General features: G+C 43.4%; 2 protein-coding genes across 2 annotated transcripts in view; one reads left to right on the top strand and one right to left on the bottom strand.

Moving 5' to 3' along the window:
- The first annotated feature begins 460 nt into the window (after nucleotides 1-460).
- Nucleotides 461-5,030, top strand: arl1 (ADP-ribosylation factor-like 1). The gene is made up of 6 exons (XM_079494629.1): nucleotides 461-568; nucleotides 1,483-1,620; nucleotides 2,089-2,170; nucleotides 2,431-2,542; nucleotides 2,727-2,905; nucleotides 3,766-5,030. The coding sequence occupies exons 1-6, from the start codon at nucleotides 565-567 to the stop codon at nucleotides 3,794-3,796; spliced, it is 546 nt and encodes a 181-aa protein (XP_079350755.1). The 5' UTR covers nucleotides 461-564; the 3' UTR covers nucleotides 3,797-5,030.
- The window catches only part of utp20 (UTP20 small subunit processome component), a 41,908-nt gene continuing 26,977 nt past the window's right edge, over nucleotides 3,959-18,889 (bottom strand). The window contains exons 41-61 of the mRNA XM_079494627.1: nucleotides 18,482-18,789; nucleotides 18,240-18,379; nucleotides 17,911-18,067; nucleotides 17,716-17,814; nucleotides 16,861-17,028; nucleotides 15,996-16,162; nucleotides 15,035-15,182; nucleotides 14,172-14,288; nucleotides 13,792-13,962; nucleotides 13,554-13,685; nucleotides 12,996-13,106; nucleotides 12,728-12,877; nucleotides 11,646-11,828; nucleotides 10,964-11,095; nucleotides 10,416-10,548; nucleotides 8,132-8,316; nucleotides 7,672-7,743; nucleotides 7,105-7,404; nucleotides 6,469-6,595; nucleotides 6,246-6,391; nucleotides 3,959-6,115 (exon numbers count right to left, since the gene is read on the bottom strand). Coding sequence (XP_079350753.1) covers nucleotides 5,960-6,115; nucleotides 6,246-6,391; nucleotides 6,469-6,595; nucleotides 7,105-7,404; nucleotides 7,672-7,743; nucleotides 8,132-8,316; nucleotides 10,416-10,548; nucleotides 10,964-11,095; nucleotides 11,646-11,828; nucleotides 12,728-12,877; nucleotides 12,996-13,106; nucleotides 13,554-13,685; nucleotides 13,792-13,962; nucleotides 14,172-14,288; nucleotides 15,035-15,182; nucleotides 15,996-16,162; nucleotides 16,861-17,028; nucleotides 17,716-17,814; nucleotides 17,911-18,067; nucleotides 18,240-18,379; nucleotides 18,482-18,789 — 3,302 coding nt within the window. The 3' untranslated portion in view covers nucleotides 3,959-5,959. The remainder of the gene's footprint in view (nucleotides 6,116-6,245; nucleotides 6,392-6,468; nucleotides 6,596-7,104; nucleotides 7,405-7,671; nucleotides 7,744-8,131; nucleotides 8,317-10,415; nucleotides 10,549-10,963; nucleotides 11,096-11,645; nucleotides 11,829-12,727; nucleotides 12,878-12,995; nucleotides 13,107-13,553; nucleotides 13,686-13,791; nucleotides 13,963-14,171; nucleotides 14,289-15,034; nucleotides 15,183-15,995; nucleotides 16,163-16,860; nucleotides 17,029-17,715; nucleotides 17,815-17,910; nucleotides 18,068-18,239; nucleotides 18,380-18,481; nucleotides 18,790-18,889) is intronic.

The raw sequence follows: 18,889 nt of genomic DNA, 5'->3' as shown, positions 1-18,889 counted from the left end.
TGCATTCAGAGATTTCAGACTGTATCGCTCGACACTAATAGCATATCTACCAGACCACAACATGAGCTTGTAGATTTAGCTATTTTCGGAGTATGGTTTATTACTTTACTGCTTAATCAAATAAATATAAGATATGTCAACATATAAATTGAACCATGATCCATGCATTGAACTGGCCTGGGTGTCGAACGTTTCGGAACGTTGAAGCGTTTTGCTTGTGAACGCAGCCCGTAGGAAGAGAATCACATTTCCATCTAACACACTTTCCGTAGTTTTTTTTTGTATTTTATTTTGTGACCATTTTGTGATCTGAACCAATAATACAATTCTATAACGGAACATATATTGCACTTCTATACAAACTTTATATGTTTTTTTGTTTGTTTTTAGCGGGTTATTTTTTATCCGTATGAATCGGTATGATTATTATTCTTTGCCTGTGTTGAATGTGTCGAAGCGAATCGCAGGCAGCCAGTGTGACTGTGTGATGTGTGACGCGATCAGAGACACGTCAACCACACGGAAGAGCAGCAGCATCGATTATAGGATCATAACATTATCAAAATGGGTGAGAATTCTGACTTATCGATCAATAATGACCAAATAAACGTCGGTTTTAACACGTTAAGTTTACGTTCGGCTGAGACACGTATCTGTTTAAGTTACTGTTGTGTATGTGTGCTCCTCCACCTAGGCAAATTAACATGCAACTGGTTCGCTAGCTAGCCAAGTGACATTAGCTCTAAACATTAGATAACTGTTTAGAAATGGCATAATGATGCATTGACATTTAAATATATACTCAACTTATCAGTGTATCGGTTTATTCGGATATTATACAATTGGGCTTTAAGACAGCTGCACTAGTGCAAACTGTGGACAGTTAGCTTTGCCAGCTAACTTGCTCAACCAGTTCATTAGCCCGTCTCCGGACCCCCCGGGTTGAGCTCCTTTGGACCCCTACGACATAAAGTCAACAAAATGTCAGAAACTTTAACGTAGGGTTCCGAAAGGAGCTACCAGTTCATATGATGGTGGCAGGGACTAGTCGTAACCATAACAGTGTTGATGGATGAACTACTTTAAATATGTAGGTCAACTTCTAGCTACTTCTAAAAGTTGAGGTCTAGAAAATTCTCTCACAAACGGCATGCAAAACTATTGTGCTATTTTATGTTGATAGTAGTACCACTGAAAATAGTGTAGCCGGGCGCCCTGAAACATGACTGTCATGACGAGCGTCATGTGAACCATGGCTAAAAATAGTGACGCTTTTGTCATGCTAAAAAGTAAAAAATCTTAATATACCTACTTGAAGTCGAAAGGTACATAATTCTGAAAGTAGTGACGCTACCAGTACCCACAAGCTACTGGGGAACGCTAGCCTGCCTGCCTACACTGTTGCCCATCACTGTTACCATTACCAATAGTAGCTATATAGCTGTTGAATTTAAAGCTACTTTGTGTTATGTGATTCTTCAGGTGGGTTCTTCTCTAGTCTGTTCTCCGGCCTGTTTGGCACCAGGGAGATGAGGATTCTCATCCTGGGTTTGGATGGCGCAGGGAAAACCACCATTCTGTACAGGCTGCAGGTTGGAGAGGTGGTCACCACCATCCCCAGTAAGTACTGGTTCTCTCATACTATACTATATACTCACGTTTAACCCATTTTGACCTGAGATCAGATTCTAAAAATGTCTTCTACATCCTGACAGTTTTCTGAAAAAGCTATGTTTCTATGTCAGTTCTTCGATTTTTCAAAAATAGCAGACCTACAAGCTCGTAGCGTGGCGCGCTATGAGCTTGTAGATCTGCTATTTTTCAATAGCTAAAGCATAACATAATGCTAACACCAAAAGGGGTTCCCGCCCCAAAATGGGTTAATACATCTTTTATCCTATTCAAAACAACCCGGCCACATTATTTCTGACTTCATGTGCAGATAAGTAAGGATGTTAATGAGGAATCGTGCAGGGTGTTACTGTCTGTCCATATTTAAATGATAGTCAGCAAGCAATTTTACTGTATAATTGATCATCTGGTATGCTCTGCTGATCTCATTGGCCTCTTGAATGTCTCTGTGTCCAGCTATTGGCTTCAACGTAGAAACTGTGACCTACAAGAACCTCAAGTTCCAGGTGTGGGATCTGGGAGGTCAGACAAGTATCAGGTATGTGGAACTAGTTGATGAACATATTTTACTTTAACAGACGTTAAATGTGTTCTGGAGGTGATGTCACCCTATATACTCATTTGTAGAGTAGGTCAGTAAACATTGATTATAAAAACTTGTTTGTCTCACCCTGACCCCATCAGGGTTGAGACAACACCCCCCAAGTATTCTGTTACTGCTATAACAATCGACTTTACCTTTAGGAATCAATAGAATCTTGTGTCATTTAAAACCTGCTAACCTCTCATTTTCACCAGGCCATACTGGAGGTGTTACTACTCAAATACAGATGCAGTTATATATGTGGTGGACAGCAGCGATCGAGACAGGATGGGGATCTCCAAGTCTGAACTGGTGGCCATGCTGGAGGTACGTAGGCTGAGATTCAACACATTCAAATGCTTTTAAATCTCAAGAAATTTCAGACCAGATACAGTCATCTACAGTCTACACAGTAAAATTACAGTCTTAATTTAACTCGAGTATGGGTCCATTTGGTTCCATTTGTACAGTGTCAGATGTCCCAGATTACAGATTGTCTGTGTGTTTGTAGGAAGAGGAGTTGAAGAAGGCTATCCTGGTGGTGTTTGCCAACAAGCAGGACATGGAGCAGGCCATGACACCCACCGAGGTGGCCAACTCCCTGGGCCTCCCCGCCCTCAAAGATAGGAAGTGGCAGATCTTCAAGACCTCTGCAACCAAAGGCACAGGCCTAGATGAAGCTATGGAATGGTAGGATTAGCAACACTTTTAACACAGAAGCATCATAGAGATTGAATTGTAGTTAGTTTATATTGCTGAGGGTGTGTGATTCAAACTGAAATCTGTAACTTTTTATGTTCTACCGGGGATTCTCAAAAGTCAAACCCCGGTCTTCCAAATGAGACCACAGCTATTAATTACACTACGAGCTTCAGGCAGTACTAGGTGTCGACCAGGAGGTGCCCTACCCGACGCCCAGGTTTACATTTCTTGATTGAAGAGTCTCTCTAACCACTGCAGATGTGCTATTTATATTGTATTGGTTACTTGTTCTGTATTGCAGCTTTAAAATACAGCAGTTCTCACTGCTCAGAAGTTGCTAGGCAGTTATCTAAAGGCCAGACTGGCTACAACTGCCGTTGGGGATATATTGCAATGGTGTGGACTGGCCTTTAGAAACAGGAAATAGGCCTCTCTCACAGCACGCTTTCCACGCCCACTTCCGGTAGATAGTGGTGTCATTTAACATTAGGCATTTACACTTTTTTTCTCTGGAGAATCTAAGTACATTTCCTAATGTTAAAATGTCAAAGACCGATAATAATATGAAGAAAACACAATGGTATAACAACTCAAATAAGTAGAATAAACCTTACCTTTACAAAACGGTAGTTTGTGGCTTGTGAAAATACCTCTTAACATGGAAGCCTATGGACCGAAAAAAAAATAACACCACTAGCTCTAAAAGGGGGCGGGAAAATGCTGTGAGATAGGCCTATTGACTGCTTTTGAAAAGTGTACTTATACAGTCCAGCACACCTTTGTATGACATTGCACAACATATTATCAGTGTTCCATGGCTGACGTATATTTGCTCTGTCTACATACAGGTTGGTGGAATCGCTGAAAAGCCGACAGTAACGGAGACACACAACACACCCATACAAGTTCTGTATATACTACCTGACCCTGGACTCCCTCTGTATAAAGCCTCCTAATTGAAGACCAGTGACTGCACTCCTTGCCTCTCTACTCCTCCCAAAACCTTGGCCTAGTCCTCCTAATGCCTTTTTGAGCCTGGGACTGACAATAGAAGGCTGCAGTAACGTCTGGACTGGACACACATGCACGGTCACTCTGCATTCCTTTTAGATTATAGCTGTGGGAATACAGTGACCAGCAGGAAATCCGCTGGACCGAAGTGCATCAGTTTGGGGAAAGGCTCACCTTGAAGATATCACTTTCTCTCACCCCGTGCATTTGCTCTGGGCAAGCCGTGGCTGGGTCAAAGCAGTGAACAACAAATCCTCCCTTTCTAAAGGCAAGCAGTTATCTTTACACCTGTGAGCCAGTCTAGATGGTGATGGTGTTCATTTAAAGATGCTGTTTGTTAAAGTTTAAGCACTGAAACTACTTAATTGTATAATGAAAATAAATCCCTGTCACTTGAAAACGTTCCCCATTCTAGCATTCCCCCTTTGTCTATAAATCAGACATTTCAAAATGCAGCGCTCTTTAAGTTATAGGTGCAGTGGTTTGCTTGTTGCAAGGTTATTTAGGTAGGTGTATAAGTAGGTAAACAAACAACAATCTCAGTGACGATGCACTCAAGCTGCATCTTGGTTACATGGTGTGATGTCATGTTTGCTGACAGAATGACTCACTAAATAATCATCTTCAGCTGCTGAATTGTCAAGTCATTAGATGGCAATCAATATTGATTGTTATTAATGCAAGGTGTCATGTGATATGACGCTGCGGCTTGACACATCCAAAATTCTGAGTACCAATGTAATTGTTTTACTAGCAGAAAGAAATCGATATGGGGAAGTTGGCTCCATCCTGTGGCCAACCATGTTACTGCAGCCAGTGCAGGTTTTGTACTATTAGTCAGGCTAATGCAACCTTCTGTATTTCTACTGTTTGTCATTTCATTACAGTTTTTGTGGTTTTATTTCCTTAAGTAATTTAGGTTTCTTTTTTCTTTTTTTACTTTTCCATTGAAATTCTTTTGAGTGCAGCTTTGGCATGTTAAGTCAATTAGTTACTGAACACTAACTGTTTGATGGTATCTATGCTGAAGGTTTTATGATTGCATATTTATATTTGCTTGTACAGTGAAAATGATTCACAGTAAAGATTGATATCAATTGTAGTTGTTTGTCGGAGGAGTCTTGTCTTACATTCAGTAGCATTAACAACCACTTCCGGCATCCCTAATTTTAGTCATTATGTCATTACAGTAGATGCAAAATTCCCTTAGATTTGACTAACTTCTTAAATTAAACACGCTATATTTTAGATTCTCCTTGTCACAAAAGTACTAACAGCTTAAGTGGCTAACTGAGTAGTGCCATGGTCCAACAACACTGTCATACTGACACAATGATTATTTTAATAAAAAAAACAAGTTGTACATTTAACTGCACACTCTTTATATATATAAACCTCAGCAATTCTGTATACAGGCCTCCACAGGGGAACGCAAAGACGACATTGCCGTTTTAGATCTCCAATTCTCTGCACAGTATGAGTGTCACCCATAATAGACACAGGACATTGTTCCATTTACACTAAGTCAGTTTTACTCCATGACATCACATTTGTTTATCCTCCTGGCTGATTGATATTTGCACCGATGTTAAAGACTTTAAAATATAACTGCAGATCTATGTCAAAAAATCCTAGAGGGTACAAAATGCATAGTATTCACTGGAATTAGGTGTATTAGAAATATTACCTATAATCATGCCTATTATATTTCTTAATGAAAATTGAGCAGAACCGGTCATGATACTGAGAAAACCCCACTCCTAGTTGACATTTGAACCACTGTGTTGATGCTCATATCCAGAGGGCCTCCAGGACAACACATGAATAGACACGTTGTCAGGCATCACATTGAACCTGTGTTTCAGTACATGGCAGAGTCTGTAACCGCTACACAATAGACTTTGCTTGCCCATGTAACAGCCTTCATTTAAGTCTGATGTATACTTTGTCATACTACAGTGGTATGATGATAACGTGTAGCTATTTTCGTCGTACGACGGCCCATCTTCATCTTCAAGTGTACCTGTCTGTTCACTGCACCATGGCTAGATCTTTGAGGGCGTTACCCCTGTGCTTTTTGGCTTTGTAGCCGGGCCGGAGGAATTCAATCTTCCTCTTCTTGGCTTCTATCTTGTTCTTATGCTTCTTCATCTTCTTTTTGGCTGCAATGTCAGGGTTTGCCACCGCCTGGGAGGAAATGGCACAGAACAGAGGACTGTGCATTAGGGTTGTGCCGATGCAAAGATAATGATGTGGTTGAACTTCGTTTTGTATTTTGCGTGTGTGTGCGTGCGTGCGTGCGTGCGTGTGTACATACCTGCTTGGCTCTGTGTTGTTTGCGTGCTGCGCGTCTCAGTGAGAACTCCTTTTGCACGGCAGAGTAAGCCATAGAGAAGGTCTCTATCCCCACCTGTTTCTTCATCAGCTCGATCAGCTCCTGGGCCAGGTTCTTCAAAGTGGGGTCTGTAGAGAGACGGTCAAAGTTCAACGTGACAGGGAATCAAAATGCCGTTTCAGGATAGAACTGTACACTCAGTTACCTTGATCAGCGTAGGTGCTGTCCAGCTCTCTGTACAGTGGAGAGATGATGGTGGTCAGATATGGACCCAGACTATCCTTCCCCAGGTCCATGGCTATGGCCCCCAGGAATTTAAATACGCACGATCTCTACAGGAGGGATGGCAAGTGTTAAGAAGAACAGGATGGCATACTATCAACTTTAAAATTAAAAACAGGATGGGGTCTAATATTGCCATGGATTTCATGTGGATCTCGGAACTGTGTCACATGTGTCCATTCGATGACATATCTACCATGTATGATTCAATATTTGGGCACCATTGACTTCCATTAAAAGATTAAATCTTTCCATGGTCTATTGGCAGCGTGCAAAAGACAATAGCTGATTGGTCCAGCGGTTTGCGAGACAAGCCCCGGACACACAGACCGACAGACTAATAGATACATTTCTAGATTGTACGTGTCCTACAAAGCCATGGCCACGTGAAAATCTATATCTATATTTTATCTCAATCTGAAAATCAAGTTACCTGCTATTTCTAGATATCAATAATCTCTAATACACTCATGAGTTCACTGTAGTCATTTGGTAGTCGTCTCACCCCTGGTTTGTATGTATGTGTGTGTGTGCGCCTGTTTGTGGGTTACATGTGTACCTTCAGGGGAACTTTGGGAGTGTCGGCTGCCTCCCTCTTGGCCAACAGTGACAGCTTATTCATCAGCCAGAGGAGCGAGGGAGGCCGGTCCTCCTTGTCATCCTCTTCCTCCTCTTCAGCCTGTTTCTCCTCTGTCTCCTCACCAACGTCATCTTCAACCTTATCTTCTTCTTCTTTGGCCCCTTCTCCGTTCTCCTTATGCTCCGCCTCCTCCTCCATGGCTTCCTGAGCGGAAGTAATGTCAGACTCTGGGGAAATGAGGTAAATCACCTTGGCGACGAACAGCAGGTTCTTGATCACCTGTGGGAGGGATACGGCACAGTTGTCAATCAAACCACAATCTGACAGGGTCATATCTGGAACTGTGTAACAGTTATTAACCCCAATCAGGTGTACGTAAAAAATATAAACAAATATTCCAAAACAGCAGATCTACAAGCTTGTAGATTGGCTATTTAAACTTTTCGTCATATGACAAAAGTATACAGGGCTTAGGAATAAAAGGTCGGAATGATTTTAAGGTTGTTCTTGACGTGTGCAGATATTGGTCCGGGAGGGTTTGTGTACCTGCTCTCCAGAAGGTGTGTCCAGGAACTTGGACTGAAGCTGGCGGCAAAGAGACAGCACCATCTCTCTCATCTACAGGAATGGAAGACGGACGGAAGGGAGGAAGAATGGAAGGACGGAAGAAAAAGATAAGCATGAATAAGGTCAATGAAGGCAGACTCAGAGAATAAACAATTATTGTACCAAAAACTAAAAAGCTTATGGATCCACTCAAATATTCATGGATTTGTAGTTTCGTACCTCCAGTACCACAGTATTCATTTCCAATAATATTCAAAGACAAAGACTTTATTATTCCCAACAGCAGCACACAAGCAAACAATGTTTGCTGCTGATGTGAATAAAGTTTGGAGCATTTTAAAGTGAGTAGCGAGCCCCTTCCTCCGTCTATTACTTTCCAATAACTACAGATCCACCAATTAATATTGAAATGTACAGGGAGGACTTGTTTAGTCTTTACCTTCTTGTCCATGTTAGTGGTGATGAACGTTGTGGCTGCAGGCTGAGATGCAGCTTTGTCTCCCTCTGCTGTCCAGACCTTGAGCAGCTGCTCTGGCTGGTGGGCTGCAAACAGCTGTCCAAACAGCTGAGAGGCTGTCAGCCACACCCAGCAGTGAGGGTAGCGCAGGTGAGACTCGATGTGTCCTGCGGGTTGAGACATGTTTGAGTAGGCCCCAAGAGGAGAATTAGCAAGAGAGGCCAACTTTGCTTACTTCCTGTATCTGCGTAAGGTGGGCGGTAACATTATTAGGAGACAGGAAGAATGTTGGAGTCTATTCATTTCCAATGGGAGAGTGAACGTGAACACAGCTTCTGAACCATTCCTTAACTCCATGGTCACTGAACTAAATACTGGACCAAATCATCACAAGGCACACAATATTTACAAGATATTCATAGTAAAATGGCTTCTTTTAGCGAGACAAATCAGGAGAAAATCTACTTTGTTAATGACATTTCTTTATCCCAGCAACAAACTCTCGCGAGATTTCAGATTAGTCCGGAAGCCTCTCTCTGTCCATCTGCAATTTCACGGACAACACATAGGGGGCTCTGACCCCATATTTAAGATGATAATATGTGAATATTATAATGTGAAATGAATGGACATATTTAAAACGATTAGAAATGATCCTTATGTGCCCAAATTAGAGCTGGCATACTTGGTCTGCATATTGAGACAGGCAGATATGTAGGCACGGTTGAGGAGGATAGATTATGTAGTCTGTGTGATCTAAAGGAAATTTTTATTGTCCATTCTACAACTCTATTAGGGAGAGACTTTTTAATGAGATTGATCCAAATCATGAATTTATATGGTTGGAGGACTTCGAGAAACTAAAACGACTATTTCAAAAGTACACCTTGTCAGTTGTTTTCAATGTACTTTGTTAAATGACTTGTCAGTGTTGTTGTCTTCTTCTTCTATCGGGTTTCATGGCGGTCGGCAAACCTAAATGGTGCATTACCGCCACCTACTAGACTGAGTGTGGAAACAGTGTTGTTGTCAGGGGGGGAGGGGGGAGGTCGGGGAGAAGCAAACCACGCCTACTATATTTAGGAGACCATTTGTAGGCTTTGTGTACCATTTCGCCTCTAGTGGCTCCAATGAAGTTGGCCCATCTTCATACATAAACCATCTTTGGTAGGCCTCTTTGTGCCTGTGTGTGTGTGTGTGTGTGTGTGTGTGTGTGTGTGTGTGTGTGTGTGTGTGTGTGTGTGTGTTTTCGAGCCGCAGGTTGGATTCGAAATCCAGTCAGCTGTGATCAGGTTCCCTCTCTGTGATTCTTTTTTCTTTTACTGTGTATTTGCTGCTCTGTCATGTTAGCAATAATAAAGTGAGCAGTAGATATGAGATCAGAATAGCCAGTTGAGCTCATATGAAATGGTTTAGTATAGGAGAGAAAACAGGTGGTTACATCATTACATGAAATGTATGTGACACAAAAATATGGAATGTACTGTGTGTGTACGTATACATTTATTGTGTGTGTGTGCAGGGGTGTTACTAGCGCGACGCAGACAACGCGACTGCGTGGGGGCCCAGAGGCAAGGGGGTCTGTAAAATAAAATTATAAACACATACAGACGCAATGACAGTTGAGTTGAACAAAGTTTGGCGGGGCCTGCTGCTAGCACACACAGCCACACACCATTAGCCTGGCTAATAAGCCAGACTCAAATCACACTGTCGTGTGGTATTTGAGTCTGGAGATGCTGTGTATGGATCTTGTTTCCTGCGGGGCGGGTTCAAACATTTTCTCTTTGACGCAATTGGTCAGAGCTACTGTCAGTCAAAGGTTTCAAGCATTGAACGTCACTGTACCAAAGCCCGCCCATATTGCATACCGTGTCCCGATTGGTCACACCAGTTCTCTGGTGTAGGAAAAATGGGCGTACAATTGAGCCTCTCCAGACCGTAATCCGCCGGCAGGCAATTTTTTTTTGCCAACGGCTGATTCGGTCTGGCTTATTAGCCAGGCTAACACCATACCATATGCATAGCACACATGTGCCCCGCCTCCCTCCCAACAGCTCTCCTCTAGTAGAGTGTAGCCGCGGACCCAGGCTGTAGGCTAATAACATGAAGGAAGTCAGAGATTGTGCAGTGGGCTTTCCCAGTCTCGAGTCACGACAGCCAGGGGGGGAGGGGTGCTTTCGGGGGCACTCACTGATCAGCCTGCGTCTAGTTACGCGTCTGTGTGTGTGTGTGTGTGTGTGTGTGTGTGTGTGTCGTGTCTTACCCCAGATGCTGTATAGTGTGTCATTAGGCTTGGTAAGTTCCAGCAGGTGGCAGTGTTTGACCAGCTTGGTGATGAGAGTCAGGAAGCTGAACAACAAGCGGTCGGCTCCCTTCTCCTCATCCTCCTCCTCTATCTGGAAGACAGACAGGGAGAGATGAGACAGAAAAACAACCGCTAACATCATCACGTGTAGCTCAGTATTTCAGAGTACACTTTAACAACAAGTACACAACAAAAACAGTGTAGATCTTGTAGATCTGCTATTCTTTTTTTAAATCGTGAAAATGTGGCGCAAATCTTTTAATATATATTATTTCACAGTGAACGTTTTTAACTAACATCTTTGCATCTGGGGGGGTCCCTGGAACAACATATTTTCAGGTGGGGGTCTGCGGCCAAATACAGATAATTCTGGGGGTCCTTGACATTTTTTTTAGAATCGTCCTCAATAGACCCTTACAGGTTAATGAACACATCACTCAGCTCCGGCCAGGCTACATCTGACTAAACAACTAGTAGCTATTAAAAGACAGACGTGAAAGGCTTACCTCCTCATAGTTGTCTGGGTGAATCTCTTTCTCTATGAGTGGCAGCAGGTCATCCAGTCGACGGGCAAAGTTCTCTCCCTCCACCTCCACAAACAGCCCACATACCTGAGCCCCGAGACGCTTCAGGTTGACCTGGAGGGAAAGGGAAACACCAGGTGTCAGTGCTTTGTTTTAAACACTTATATACTATACAGCAGGGGTCGGCAACCTTTTTGACATGAAGTGCCATGTTTGCATTTTCTTGATAATCAGTGTGCCTTTTCAACATAAAGTTTAATTATGTCACCACATAAAAATGTAATATTTCCATCTGATTTTGATTGTCCATAGGCTGTACATAACCTTTTTATGTGGCCTATTTTCTTTCCCACAGACTCAGAGCCCAACGTTTCAGTGAATGTAGAATTATGTGCAGGGTGTAATTTATATATAGATGTGAGGGGACTTAATTTCACAGACTAAACTTTTTTGAATACTTCTTAATATTAAAATAAAAGATCTCTCTCAAACACTTATGCCACGTGTGCCAGTGACCACCCTCCCCTGTGGCAATGTTGGCACCCGTGCCTGAGGTTGCCTACCCCTGCTATACAGTATACATACTTTTTATTTTAATTAAACCTATAACATGCCCTCCAAAATAGGGACACCTGATAGAAAGTGGGTAAATCTGTCTACTTGCCTTTTCTGCAGCCAGCCAGGTCATGACAAGGGCGAACAGGGTGTTCTGGTGGTTCAGGTCCAGCTTCTCCAGTAAGCCCTTGATGGCCAAGGCGGCCATTTTCTTACAGTTCTTAGAGTCGTCGTTCACCATTTGCAGGGCAAGTGGAGCGAAGAACAGGCCGCTGTGCTCCAGCAACATGTCCTGTGGGGGAGAAAACACACAGCTCAGGGTTAATCTCATCCTCGTTCAGCATACAACAAGAACTCAAGCATGAAAGAAAGATTTTCTATTTATGTATATCATTTTTAAGCATATTTTACCCACTTTCAACTGTTTTTGAGCGGCTCCAATGACTGGCCACGTGTGTCCATAATCCATATGTGTCTATGCATGTCTGTTTGGGGTATGAACAGCAGTACCGCTGGGTGACCAAAGTGGCACTGTTGAGCAGCCTGAAGGGCCTTTCACACTGAGCACTAGAACTATAACAATGAAAGTATAACTAAGAATAAAACAGTACAGTACAGTACAGTACAGTACAGTACAGTACAGTACAGTACAGTACAGTACAGTACAGTAACAATCACAATAAAAGTATAGTTGCACTGCTCAGTTCACACAGGTGATCCTTTTAAAATTGCTTCATTGTGAACTTGTAGATTGGCTTTTTTCCACTATTCGTCATACTTCAATGTTTAGAAGCCTCTTGAGCCCCATTTGTCCCCGCCGGCGGGGGCAGCGGCTGTCCACCTCTGAACAGCGCTCAGCGGGTCAATGGAGACCCAATTGGTCTCCGGTTCCAACTCCGATGTTGCGGATTTACCCCCTTTAGCCCCCTGGGGTTTAAGAGGTTAAGGGGTTACGGGTGAAATTACATCCACACCAAGCAACCAAGTGTGTACTGTAATAGCCGGTGGCTGTTTGTTGTGGGCAGGGTTTTACATCGGTCAAAGATCAAAGTCATACCAGTAGCATACACTCAAAGTTCAGCGTGATGCTTATACACAGCATTATGTGTAGCCTCTCTCTGTGTGCATTTCTAGTTTGTGCTACCATCAAGACTTTTAAAACACCCCATGAAGAGATTGTTGTCCCTCTACCTGAGGATAGACCTGGAACATATAAGCCAACATCTCCAGGGTGGACTCCCTCCCGGTGTCGTGTTCATAGCTCAGCTGGGACACCACAAAGTCCAGGTGACCCCTCAGCTTCTTCCCCAGCGGGTAGTCCAACAGGTACTTCATATAGAGCTGTTCAAACACAAATACACATCAAAGTATTTGACATGCACAGGGACATTGAAAGACGAGGAGTTTCTGCCTTGCTAGTTTGTATACAGTAGTAGAGAGTGACAGATGGAAAATGGACCTGTCGACAGCGGACTCGGATCATGTGGTTGTTGCCTGTGACTGACAGCTTGGCCACTTTCTTCATCACACCTTCCATCTCTGGAACAATGAGTTTCCTGGACAGAATCGCCTGAAACGCACGCACGCCACGCCACGCCACGCCACGCCACGCCACGCCACGCCACGCCACGCGCACACACACACACACACACACACACACACACACACACACACACACACACACACACACACTTACTTTATGGCTAGCCGTCTCTAGTAATGTATTGGTGTCCTTCAGCAACTCAATTTACAATGTGAAACTAGTTAAACTACATAAATATACAGCTCATTGAGGACACACATACAGTAAGTAGCCCATGAGGCCCATAGTTCAGAGTACTGAAGAGAATGTGATAATTTGCAGGAGAAACTGCACACTCGTAGCTGGGAGGCTACAAGTGTGTCTAGGAAAGCACTGGCCTTTTATTGTCACTGTTGGTTTGCACACAAAATATGTCTACTAGCAGAAGAAAACCAAAATTTCAGATAAACAAATAGCACTGTTTTTTTGGCATACCCTTAGCAGGCCGAAGGCAGTGGCCTGGCGAGAGTGATCATAGATGTCCTCCTCTGCATATCCCAGCAGCACCTGCAGCTGCGTCTCAGAGATCTTGCTGTTCTTCACGTTCTTCACAATTACGGTTATAGTCTGAGAGAGAGAGAGCATTAACCATTTGAAACTTAGACTCTCTCAGTTAAAGTATGCCTTTTCTTTGCTATGTACATAGCGTACATTCCAGTGGGAGTCTGGCTACCTTAAAGCAGTTCTGCACCAGGTGGTAGTTCTCTCCTTTGGCAGCACCCGCCTTTGAGTAGTCCTTCAGAAGGAGAAACAGCTGCCTGCTCAGCTGGTCCGCACTCTTCTCTATGGCTGGCAGGGGGAACTTGAGCAGCCAGATGAACCCCACCAGAGCCTCAGTGGTCACCTGCAAGGGAGGGAGGGAGACGGCACCATGGTGGAATTACCAAAGGAGGCGACCACAACAATACAATTCCATACAACTCTCAAAATTAGTATTTAATTTCAATGCATATTAATACACATGCATGACTGATTGACTGTAGAATAATCCTAGGCTGTGCACATCTGTGCACAAAGACCAAAAAAGGCACGCGCAAACACATACACACACACCTTGACATGCATGGAGTTGAGGCAGTCGAGTAGCAACGTTATGAATGGGTCCAACATTTCCAGAGCGCAGTCCGCAGAGGAGGTCACCTTGGCGTTCTTCAGACTCATGTGGAGCAGCTGGGAGTGAAAAGGTTTCCACATAGTAGACAATACAAAATACAGTCTTATAGCACCAAGTCACCTGAAGAAGTCAAGTTATTTCATCCCATTTCATACCAAATTCAGTGTGATTGAGGGGACCTTTAAGGCAGTAGGGATAAGCAATGCTGCCTTGAAGGGTGGATTAGTCAAATAAAACAAGTCAACCGCTGTTACAAAGTTACTACAAAAAAGAAGTAAAATAGACTGAAGAATGGTCCTCAATAAGTTCTGTTTAGCTAATTCAGATGCTAGTAAAAAATTAACATCTCCTTCAAGTTCTACAGATCAGAAGCAAGCAAACACATATAGGCAACAACAGCTGCTACCTCATGTTTGTTTGTAATCTGAGAAAAGTAGGTAAAAAGAGATTCCGCCCTTAACCCATTAAAACCAGGAAAGCATCTGTGTCATTTTTTATTTCTTTGGCAATTCAAAAATAGTGAGCTTGAAGATCTGTTCCCCCCCCCTTTATCGTGAACATTTTGTGCAAATCTTTGAATATACAGATTTTTAAAGCGAACATTTTTAACTCAAAGCTTTGCTTCTGGAGGTCCTTGACATGAAAAAGTTTTAGCACCACTGATATAGCAACATAATGTTTTCAGAAAACAGTGTAGATTTAGAAGACATTTTTAGAATGAGGTCTTAACAGGTTAAATTCACGTTTATGAGAAGTGCCATTTAATGGATGGAGATGCATTGCCAACAGCTTTGGTCCTCACCTTGAGGCCAGCGTCCACCAGGATGTGCAAGTTGGAACATCTACTAACTGCAGCCTTCTTTCCCCCTCTCTTCGGGGTGGGGGGCAGGAGCAGGCAGCTGGGAGGGGGCAGCCGGGGGTCAGGGGGAGGCTGGACCGATGCCTTGTCTCTGTTCACATGCAAACAGTACAAAGTGTCAGACATGGTACATAATGTTGCTGTGTACATGTAGCTTATCAAGTCTTGCATCATGCAAGTGTTTGTAAAGGCCAATCCCAATGTTATTTGAATGTTATTTTAATTAAGTGTACATAATTATCTTTCTTCTTTATGTTTGAAATGTGATAATGCAACTATGAGCTATTTCTGATTCAATTAAGTCTTGTTAGCATTAATAGTAGATTCAAATTTTTTGTTCTAAGTTTTTTTTTAGCATTCCAAACACCCACTAGGGAGAAAAGAGGGGTGATGTTGAGAAGTGTCCATTTCAAACACTATCCCCTATGGCTTCGTTCCATAGGACCACTACAGTCTCAAGGTCACTACACAAGTACAGGTAGGGGCGAGTATAGAGCGTCGCAGTCCCGCCCCCTTTCAGAACCACGAGGGCCCAGGAAATAATTCCACATTGTGTTTATTGTCATGATTTGTCACAACAAGAGTTGGCTTTTTGTCCGCAGCTTAAACGTCTTTAAATAAATACTTTTTGAAAAGTCTATGGGGAAAACGAACGGGGCATTATTTCCTGGGCCCTCGTCAGGGGCGGGACTGCAACGCTTTATTGGGATTGGTGGTGAGTCTTCTTGGTTTTCTAGTCTATATACAGATATGTATGTGTGTTTATGCACATCCGTGCACCTCCCTTCCTGTGCACTAGATAGAATATCTAGATTTGTGATCGTCCATGTCCACCAGCGAGCAGCTTTTGTCTAATATGTGTATGCCTGTGTATATGTGTTTGTGTCTCCGTGTCCTTCCGTACTTGTCACTCTTGGTGATCAGTGGCAGGCTTTGGCTGACCAGGCCATGGGCCAGCAGCAGGAGTTCCCGGTGGCCCATGTCGCCGTTGGCAAGGAAGCCCAGGACGAGCCGCCTCAGCACCGCGGCCACCCGGCGACACACCTTCAGACTGCATGAACCCTCCAGGATCTGGGCAGAGTCGGGGATCAAGAGAGAACCGTGTGAATGAGAGGAAGACAGAAAGAGATAAGTAGAGGGAGAGAAAGGTGGAGGACAGAGACAGTTGGGTAAAATGTCTTATTCATTTCCCACAAGCCCATAAAGACCTGAGGGCAATTCTATTTCAAGATTTCTCAAACACTTTCAAGATTTTATTTTTTAAATTTGAAATAGCATCACGAAGTGACTCGGTGTGAGCTTGTAGATCTGCTATTTTTGAATAGCCAACACAAAAATCTAAAATGACTGTCACTGATGCTTTCCCAGATTTAATGGGTTAACACAAAATTACTAGTACCCATAACAATCTGGAATTAACCTTATTCACATCTGCCATTTTAACACATAAGCACAAAATGGCCTCTGTGTGAATATAATCAATTGAAAGGAAATGCAAATCCACAGTTTATACACCGTTTAACCCATTTTGGGCGGGAACCCCTTTTGGTTATTTAAACATGTTATAATTTAGCTATTGAAAAATAGCAGATCTACAAGCTCATAGCGCGCCACCGAGTGGCACGCTACGAGCAATTGTAGGTCTGCTATTTTTGAAAAATCGTGTAAATATTTATTTCAGAAAACTGGAAGATTTAGAAGATTTTTTTTTAAATTTTGAGGTCAGGTCAAAATGGGTTAACTACAAAAGGCCTACTCATCTTGCCCACCTCTTTCAGTGGCAGTATGAGCAGGGTGACACGGTCCTTGCCGCAGTACTTTGCCACCAGCTCATATGAGTCCATGCTTTTGCTGTGGCGCGCCTCCATAGACTTGGAGGCGATCCCCTTCACCTCCTTCTCCTCAGCCACGGGCCCAAACAGCTCATTGTTGAACATCTAGACCCAAGACACAGGGGAATAGAAGAGGAGGAGCGGGAAAAACGTAGGAAGATGAATGAAAGGGGAAAGTGAAATGTTTGAACTGTATCAGTACTCGATAGATAAAATGATTAGGATCGTGGGCCATTAGTTGGCCGTTCTTGTGAAATGTCACTGAATCTACAAGGTTTAAGATGGGGGCTGAATAATATGGCACTCTGGTTTTTTTGCCCAATATTTATTTCAAGTTTGTAACACATCACTGTTCCAATGTCCTAAAACTGAGGATTGTGTGAGTGTTTTTTACATTATAAAACAAAGGAGCAGAGTAGAAAACAGACCTCTGTAGGTTTGTCTAAAAGGTGTTGCAGTGCTTCTTTTGACCATGAGAACTTCAGGATGCATTAGTAGTTTACACATGAGGTACCGACACCGACAAAACGTTTACAAATCTTTCTTTTCCCCTCCAAATTATTGTGGTGTTAAATTGTTTATAGGCTGCAATTACTAGTTTTTCATTGGCCCGAGACCAGTTTTGATTCAAACAAGTTTAGAGCAAATCTGTTTATAAATGCTTCAGAACTCTTCAGAACAAGCATGCAACATGCAAACTAATTTGCATGTGACAGTTTTGGGGTGCATGTGTTTAGTTAGACATATCCCCAACAGTTTTACATAAAAAAAGAAAAAACAAGATGTTCTCACTTGTATGAGCATGTCCATGCATGGGTCCAGCTCTCCACACTTCAGTGTTGGACTGAGAACCATCAGCAATTGGTAGACTGTGAAGGTCAGCACATGGCACTACGGACGGACAGACGGACAGAAAGACAGACAGAGTCAGAACCAGTACCAAGGAGTCGGAGAGATTCTCTGTGTGTGTGTGTGTGTTGTTCCCACCTGGTAGCCTTTGACCAGGACGGTATTCATCTCTTTCAGCAGGTAGTGGAAGTACTTGATGCCCAGCGTCTCCATGATCTTTATCAGCGTGTTCCTCGCCACGTCACGGATCTCCTGGAATTTGTTTCTCAGAAGCACGCACACCTTGAGCAGGATCCTGGACCACACACACACACGGCAAGTTTTTATTAACCTACAGTAGGTCTTCATCAATGTCGAAGATTTAACTCTGAGAGTGTACAGTACAAATGGAAACAAACTGACTCTAATCCAATTGTAACTCTGAGTGTGGAACAACAATGGAACAAACTGAACAGAAAAGAGCGTACCCGGGCAGGTTGGCCTCCATGATGTTTGGAGGTAGAGTCTGCATCAGTTTGATCATGGCAAAGGCGATGGGTACGCGGCTCACTTCCTCATCCTTTACATCCTTGGACTTCACCGCCTTGTGCTCCTCATCTCGCTTCATCTAGGATTCCCACACAGAGACATTGGCCGTAGCACACATACACAGATGATACTTTTGTCTCCACTCTAAGATCCATTGAAGGGTGAAGGGTGAATGAAGTACCTTGGCGGTGAGACACTTTTGCAGGCGGGGCAAGACGCTGTCGTTGACAGTCTTGTGGATGGAGGTTATGAGATTGTCCAGTTCCTCTTCACTCTGAGGCAGGCCAGTGGGCAGTGCTGGGTCCTCGGAACCCGACCCCTTGGCTTTAGGGTCACCGGCATTTTCTCTGGAATTGGCATCCTCCTTTCCTGCCTCGGCAGTGTCCGTTTCCATGGCTTCCTCCTCCTCGCCACCGCTCTCATCCAGTCTGAGGGCTGGCACCTCGTCCCCCTCCTCCTCCTCTCCAACTGTGACACTCCCTATCTCAGCTAGAGAGAAACAGAGAGAGATAGAGAGGTGTGTAGATCAGCTTTGTGTCTTTCACAAAAATGATTAAGACAGTAGGTCTGCTCTTTTTTCGATGCATGT

Source organism: Electrona antarctica (genome assembly GCF_951216825.1).
Source record: "Electrona antarctica genome assembly, chromosome: 23".
Lineage (NCBI taxonomy): Eukaryota > Metazoa > Chordata > Actinopteri > Myctophiformes > Myctophidae > Electrona > Electrona antarctica.
This window is presented reverse-complemented; position numbering and strand designations above follow the sequence as displayed.

What these genes read in the sequence shown, in the direction of transcription:
- arl1 (XM_079494629.1), top strand. An exon ending in GGAGGTCAGACAAGTATCAG is followed by an intron (nt 2,171 to 2,430) that starts GTATGTGGAACT and finishes CATTTTCACCAG; the next exon opens with GCCATACTGGAGGTGTTACT. An exon ending in CTAGATGAAGCTATGGAATG is followed by an intron (nt 2,906 to 3,765) that starts GTAGGATTAGCA and finishes GTCTACATACAG; the next exon opens with GTTGGTGGAATCGCTGAAAA.